This window comes from Bubalus kerabau, chromosome 2, assembly GCF_029407905.1.
Source record: "Bubalus kerabau isolate K-KA32 ecotype Philippines breed swamp buffalo chromosome 2, PCC_UOA_SB_1v2, whole genome shotgun sequence".
Taxonomy (NCBI): domain Eukaryota; kingdom Metazoa; phylum Chordata; class Mammalia; order Artiodactyla; family Bovidae; genus Bubalus; species Bubalus kerabau.
Window position 1 is genome coordinate 116,928,835 of NC_073625.1, and position 8,201 is coordinate 116,937,035.

Here is an 8,201-nt window from a genome sequence, read left to right on the forward strand (position 1 = left end):
AAGGTCAAAACTTGGTTTTTTGGAAGATAAAATAAGCACACTGCTAGCAGAAGGAAAGATATAATAAAGATCAGAGCAAACATAAATGAGATAGAGAATAGAAAAACAATAAAGAGAATTAATTAAAATAAAAGTTGGTTCTTTGGAAAGATCCAATATTGATAAACTTTTACCTAGACTGACTAAAGGAAAAAAAAGAAAGAAAACTCAAATTACTAAAACTAGAAATAAGAATGGGGGCATTATTACCAATTCTACAGAAATTTGAAGGATTATAGGAGATTACTATGAACAATTATATACCAACAAACTGGATAACCTAGATAAAATGATCAATGTGTCTCCTAGAAACACAGAATCTATCAAGACTAAATTATGGACAAATAGAAAATCTAAATAGACATATAACTTGTAAGGAGATTGAACCAACAAAGAAAAGCACTGGACCTGATGGCTTCACTAGTGAATTCGACCAAACACTTGAAGAAGAACTAACACCAATCCTTCTCAAACTTTTCCAATAAATTGAAGAGGAAGGAGTACTTTCTAACTCATTCTTTTAACCCAGCATTACCTTGATACTAAACCCAGGCAAAGACACTATAGGAAAAGAAAATGATATCCCTTATGACAATATTCCTTATGAACATTGATGCAAAAACTCTCAACAAAACGATAGCAAGCTGAATTCAGCAGTATATTAAAAGGATTATACATCATGACAAATGAGATTTATATCTGAAATGCAATACTGATTCAACATAAGAAACTTGATCAATGTGATATATCATATGAACAAAATGAAGGTGGGAAATGACATGATCACCTAAACTGATGCAGAAAAAGCATTTGATAAAATTTGACACTCTTTCATGATAAAAAGCCTCAACAAACTAGAAGTAGAGGGAAACTATATCAATATAATGAAGATCATATATGAAAATGCCATAGCAAATATCATCCTCAATGGTGAAACACTGCAGTGTTTCTAAGATCAAGAACAAGGCAAGGGTGCCTGTTTTCGCCACTTCTAATCAACACAGTACTGGATATTAGTATTAGTCATTCAGTCGTGTCTGATTCTTTCAACCCCATGGACTATAGCCCTCCAGACTCCTCTGTTCATGGGATTGTTCAGGCAAGAATACTGGAGCGGATTGCCATTCCCTTCTCCAGGGGATCTTCCTGACCCTGAGATCGAATCTGGGTCTCCTATATTGCAGGTGGATTCTTTACCATTTGAACCAGCAAGGAAGCTGTATAATACAAAAAATTATAGCCCAAAGGTCAAGCAATACAAAATTTAATAAATATTGAGAAGAATCCAACAGTTAATAGAATAAAATTCTAGCCAGTATCTACTTTTGTGTAAGTAAAAGATTATCATATAGAAAACTTGTTCTATTAAAAGTATCTTCTAGAAAGGGAAAAAATTATAAAGAAACAGGCTATGTTACAGATGTAGTTAAGTGCCCTCCTTTTACAAATTAGAGACTGAGACTCAATAAGTAACTTGTCCAAGATAAGTACTGGGAGTTCTAGCCAAATCAATTACACAAGAAAAATAAAATAAAATAAAAGTCATCCAAATTGGAATGAGAAATAAGTAAAAGTATCCCTGTTTGCAGATGAAGATGTGGGATGATTGGAATCCTTGTTCTCTGTTGGTGGGAACATAAAATGATATAGTCAGTATGGCAGGAACAGTATGGTAGTTCCTTAAAAATAATAAAAATAAAATTACCATATGATCCAGTAAGTAAGTCCTATACATCAGCAAAAAAAAAAAGAGTTTTTTGGTGGTAGTGTTTTTTTAGTGACAAATATAAAGTACCGAAGAATAAATCTAACAAATGATGTGGCTAATCTTTATGAACAAAGTTAAATGATATTGAAATATATTAAAGAAGACATACTCATTATATAAAAATTATAAAATACAAATCTTTGAAAGACCAAACCCCATAATCTTTGGACAATCACATTGTTATGTGTCCTTCTATAATTATTCTTATGCTTTAAAAAATACATAGTTACCTAGTATATATAACTTTGCATTCTTTAAAAAATTTTATCTGATATAATAAGCATTTCTTCATGCTTTTATTCTTTGTGCAGATACCCTGAAGAACGACAGACCTTTTCTATCTTGGATGGCAGTTCTTTGTCTTCCTCTGTTTGTAGGCCTGGAAAAGCTGGCTCAGGGGGATTGGGCCAGCTAAGGTCAACAGCAAGATCTTGGATGTCATAGGTAAACACCACTGACTAGGCTCTGGAGGCTTCCCTTTACTAACAAAGCCACTCCATCAACCTGAATACCTGCATTATTACCATTCCCATCTCCCTACAAACAGCAGTAACACCGGGGCAGGTCTCTCTCCTAGAGCACTTCCTCCATTGTGTCCTGCAATAACAACCTCTCTGTGAAATAATGGGAGCTCAAAGATCACGTACCCTTTGCTTGTAAGTTTTTCCTTAATAAACCTTACTTTATGTTCTTTCCATGTGTTACTAGTGTGTTGGGAGTGGAGGGGGAGGGAAGAGAGAGAGAGAGTCTGTGTCCCTTGTGGAACACTGGACATCATTTTTACATCAAATAATATTCCCATATTAACTTATTGTTGGACACTTAGCCTGTTTCCAGTATATTGCTATTATAAACAAAGTTTTGATGACTATCTTTCTGAATGATATTTTGTTTTGTTTTCTTTGTTCAGCTCATTTCCTCAACATAAATTTCTGTAAGTAGAATGACTGGTTAATGCTTATAAAAGTCTTCATGTCATTAATGAAAGCTGAAAGAGTTAGTCACTCAATCGTGTCAACCCTGCCAGGCTCCTCTGTCCGTGGAATTCTCCAGGCATGAATACTGGAGTGGGTAATCATTTCCTTCTCCAGGGGATCTTCCAGACTCAGGAATTGAACCTGGGGTCTCCTGCGTTGCAGGCAGATTCTTTACCATCTGAGCCACCATGGAAGCCCCATGTCATTAATACATACTGCCAAATTTCTTTGCAGAGAAGTCATGCCAAAGTATAGTCCCGTTGGCAGTGGATGAGCGAGAACAGCCCAATATCTTCTTCCTTTGAGAAAAATCTTGTCAAACAGGGCTGTGTCCTTTTGAACCTTTAGAGAACTTGCTAACTATGAGGTGAGTTGATTAGAGTCTCCTGCTCCAGCGTGTCACCCACAAAGTTTCAGTTTTCTGCTCTTGTTTCCTGATTTGTGGGGATCTTCGCCAGCTGTGCCTAGGGCAGTGGAGAGCCAAGGAAATCACCCAATGGCAAGATTCACCCTGAAGAGAAAATTGACTCACCGATGGGCAGCAGTGCCCTGAAAGGTGTGTAGAAGCTGGAGGAAAGAGACAGAACCATTCGCCTTGCTGTCCTGTGCAGGGAGCCCGGGCCATCTGTGCGTGTGCCAGTCTCAGAATGGGCATGGCCCCTGTGCTCATGCGGACACAGCCGCAGTCCCTCTCACAGAGGAGGAACAAGGATGTATCACTTGTTGCTCACAGAGAGCTGGGTCTGCACTTCCCAGGTCAAGGATGAGGATGTGGTCCTCTCAAACATTCTTGGCAACTAAAGGCTGAAATTTCTGAGAGCTTTCTTTGTTGGGGGTGATTTCAGGCTTCTGCCCCTCTGTGGTCAGGATTTGATAGCTGAAGACTTTCCAAAGCTGTCCCTCAGAGGTGATGGGTTGGTGTTAGATGAAGGATGTGAAGGCCACTGGAGTCCCTGCTCTAGGAACTGGCCATGGAACTGGTGGCTGTGGTTCGTGTTCTTGCTGTTATCTTAGAGGAAACAGAAACTGTGGCCACTATTGTGTCTGCTGGGTATTTTTCCTCCATTGTTCCTAGAATTCAAAATGAGGAAAGATGCTAATTCCAAATGCCCTTAGGATGACTGATCTCATGATAGAGCCAGTGCCTGGAATGATGGCTGGCATACAGGAATTACTTCACAGACTTCTGTTGAATGGATGAACTCAAGGTATCCTCATCCCCTGGTTGGTTCCTTCAGCTGAGGTTGGAGAGAGGGTTAAACGGCACCTATTTCTCCTGTGGCTGTCACAGTGGTCCAGGAGCCAGGAGGAGAACAATACAACGGCCACAGTCTGGGAAGTGTGAACACGGCTGTGGCAAAAGGTAGCCAGACTCCTGAGGCTTCCGTAGGCTAGGAAGCTGTGCCTGCCTTAGTGGGGGTCAGGGAGAGATGAGCTCCAAGACCAAGATGGTGGCAGCTGGAGATGGGGGCATTGGGGAAAAGGAAAGCTGGAGTGGTGCTGGTAAGCTGATGGTCAAAGCTGGATTGTGACAATTTTTGACTTGGTTCCAGAGCTTCTGGGATTATCATCAGGGTAACCTTGGTATTGCCACACCAGATGCTGGGAGACATTAGATTAAATAACTTGTGGTGATATCCAAGGTGAAGAAATGGTGGTCAATAGGCATTGTTTGGGATATGACTTCAGTGAGTATAGTTGGAAAGGAGAGACAAAGTTCTTGCTTTGAAGCCAGCTATAAAGATGAATTCTAAATGATTTTATTTGATGTTATTGACATAATTTTTTTTCAGTCAGCTCTAAGAAGGTGGCTCCATTTACTGATGAGGAAAGGGAAGAAAGGCTTAAGAAATCTGTAACAACATCAGTGATTTTTCCATTGTCCTGGTTCCCTCAGAACACAGGTCAGCTGGTCTTTGACTTGAAGGAATAGAGAATGAAGTGGGAAAATGATATAGTAGTAGCTATTATGATTCAGTGTTTGATTGGTTGTTTTAGCTGTGATTCCAGACAAACACGGTACCTCTGATGCCCCCTAACAAGGTCCTTTCTGAGGCTGACAGGGACAATTCAATGGAGACAAGGCCACAGAGTACTTAAGAGTGTGGGTTCCACAGATTCACAGACATAGGAAACAAACTTATGGTCTCCAAAGGGGAAGAGGGGAGGGATAAATTAGGAATCCAGGATGAACAGATATACACTGGTGGTGGTTTAGTGGCTAAGTTGTGTCCGACTCTTGTGACCCCATGGACTGTAGCCCCTGAGGCTCTTCTGTCCATGAGATTTTTCAGGCAAGAATACTGGAGTGGGTTGCCATTTCCTTCTCCAGGGGATCTTCTGGACCCAGGAATCGAACCTGGTTCTCTTGCATTGCAGGCAAATTACTGCATTGTAGGCAGATTCTTTACTGACTGCAAAGACTGAGAGAAGCCTAACAGATACACCCTCAGTTCAGTTCAGTTCAGTTGCTCAGTCATGTCCAACTCTTTGAGACCTCATGGACTCCATCATGTCAGGCCTCCCTCCATCACCAACTCCTGGAGTTTACTCAAACTCATGTCCATTGAGTTGGTGATGCCATCCAATCATCTCATCCTCTGTTGTCCCCTTTTCCTCCCACCTTCAATCTTTCCCAGCATCAGGGTCTTTTCAAGTGAGTCAGTTCTTTGCATCAGGTGGCCAAAGTATTGGAGTTTCAGCTTCAACATCAGTCCTTCCAATGAACACCCAGGACTGATCTCCTTTAGGATGGACAGGTTGGATCTCCTTGTAGTTCAAGGGACTCTCAAGAGTCTTCTCCAACGCCACAGTTCAAAAGCATCAACTCTTCGGTGCTCAGCTTTTTTACAGTCCAACTGTCACATCCATACATGACCAATGGAAAAACCATAGCTTTAACTGGACGAACAGATACACACTACTACATACAAAATAGATAAACAACTAGATCCTACTGAATAGCACAGGAAATTATGGTCAATGATCTTTCAATTAACCATAATAAAAAAGAGCATGAATATAAATATACATATATATGTATGTATATTCTTTATATAACGGAATCACTTTTTTGTATACCAGAAACTAACACAACATTGCAGATCACCTATACTTCAAATTTTTTTTTTAAGTGTCAGTTTCAGAGTCAAACTGACCAACATTCACAATGTGACTTGGGCAAGTTACTTGACCTCTCTGAGTCTTGAGGTCCTTATCTTTAAAAGTGGGATGAGGGTAGATGCTAGTAATACCAAGGGGTACTGTATGTAAAATAGTTAGCCCAGTATCTAAACTCAATAAAAGGCACTCTGCACTGCCTGCTGTCTTGGTCTCTACAAAGTCCCGCATGCATGCTCAGTCGCTTCAGTCATGTCTGACTCTTTTAAACCCCATGGACTATAGCCCATGGGGCTCCTCTGTCCATGGGATTTTCTAGGCAAGCATACTGGGATGGGTTGCCATGCCCTCCTCCAGAAAGTCTTTCTGACCCAGGGATCAAACCCAATCTCTTGCATCTCCTGCAATGGCAGGAGGGTTCTTTACCACTGGTGCCACCTGGGAAGCCCTGAGAGCCTGGCAAAGGCAGCAGTCCTTGTGACCGTGTCCTTATTAGGGCAGAAGTTCAGCTTGCTGATGATTTTATAATTACCCACTCCCTTCCCAGATCTTTGCTGCTACCAGCAGGCCAAGCCATAGCACTTTCTGCTGGGACTCCTACAGCCAGTTCCTAACTGGTTTCCAATTCACCCTTGCCCTCTTCCAATCCATTTCCCTCCAGGAATCCAGAGCAGCCATTCCAAAGTTCAAACCTGATCATATCACTGCTTTACCTGTAACCCTGTACTGTCTGCCCATCTTGTGCTAAGTGCTAAGTCACCTCAGTCATGTCCAACTCTTTGCAACCCTATGAACTGTAGCCTGCCGGGCTCCACTGTCCGTGGGATTCTGCAGGCAAGAATACTGGAGTGGGTTGCCATGCCCTCCCCCAGGGTATCTTCCCAACACAGGAATCGAACCCGAATCTCTTATGTCTCCTGCATTGGCAGGCAGGATCTTTCCCACTAGCACCACCTGGGAATCCCATGTCTGCCCATCTTAGTTCCTTAAAATCCACACTCCATTTCACTGCTTACAAGGTCTTACCTCTTCCGGATCTGCCTACCTCTTTCAAGTACTCCTAAGGGCCAAGGTCTCTCCTTACTCTGCACGTCTTCCCCTGCCTGGCTCATGCTCCCTTTCCCTCCTCCTCCCCTCTCCCCTCCCACAATTTCCACCTCATTTTATTACTTAGACTTGGGTCTCAGCTCATACGCACAGCACTTCCTCAGAGAGGCCTTCATGGACTTATTAATCTAAATGAAGTTTCCCTACTTTGCTCTCATCATAATACTTGTTCAACATAATACCACATTTGAGGAATTTTTCTGTAATTATTTTGTAACTCTCTGCACACTAGATCTTAGCTCCAGGAGGCTGGGCCTTGGCTGTTTCGTTCTTCTCTGTGTTCACACAGCGCTGCCCTAGAACAATGTCAGGCACAACTTCTTAAATAGTTGTTTAACTAACAAATGTATGAATGAATGAATGAATGAATATCTCAGCACGAGGTGTGGGTGCTTCTGTTCATCCTCCATTGATGAGCAGGGCTGGTTTACAGAGCTTGTGTGTCACAGTGCTAATGCAGTGGCCCGTCTTCTAGGCCCAGCTCCCCGATTTATGGCTGCATGACGTCACACAAGCTTTGGAGGTAGAAACCATGACTTCATTATCCTTGTGTCTAGAATATTTGGCACGAGTCAAAATTCAGCAAATGAATGAGTAACTCCTCACTCTTTTCTGTTCTGAATTCCCCCAAACCCACTATCAAATTCAAGCAATTTTAGTTGGGGGCTTCTATACAGATCAGAGATGTCTATGCAGACCTTAAAAGTGCACACGTGGAGAATCTGGCTTCCTGTTGCACAAGCCAGTGCCCTCCATTAGGAGCATGACCATGACTCTGGAGGCTGCATGTGCAAACACAGACACCTAGTTTCCAGGCCCACTTTGGAATCTCAAGGAAAATGTTGAGTATTTAAAGCTCTATAAAATGCCAAAAATGGAGTTCATTTCAACTCCACTCTTTAGTGCTGTGCTGGGAATGAGGACACAACGGTGAGCAAGTGTCTGCTTGCCATGAATCAGCCTAGTAGAATGTGAAAGGTGGGAACCTGGAAAGTCTTCAGTCCTGTCCTTGGGAGAGATGGCTTGGCGGGCTCCGTCAGCGCCTCTCTGAAGCATTCAGAGATGCCAGAAAACCAGAGAACAGACACGGTAGCAAACCACATGTTTGAGCACATAAAAGACCAACCATTTCTTGGCCTCTCCTGACAAGGGAGACATAGTGTCATTTGGGTTTTGTTTGTTCATTTGTT

At 42.0% G+C, this 8,201-nt stretch overlaps 1 protein-coding gene across 1 annotated transcript in view; it reads right to left on the bottom strand.

Moving 5' to 3' along the window:
* Positions 1 to 7,016, bottom strand: part of MUC4 (mucin 4, cell surface associated) — a 42,127-nt gene extending 35,111 nt beyond the window's left edge. Inside the window, exon 1 of the mRNA XM_055570092.1 lies at positions 6,931 to 7,016. Coding sequence (XP_055426067.1) covers positions 6,931 to 7,016 — 86 coding nt within the window. The remainder of the gene's footprint in view (positions 1 to 6,930) is intronic.
* Between the last annotated feature and the right edge of the window lie 1,185 nt (positions 7,017 to 8,201).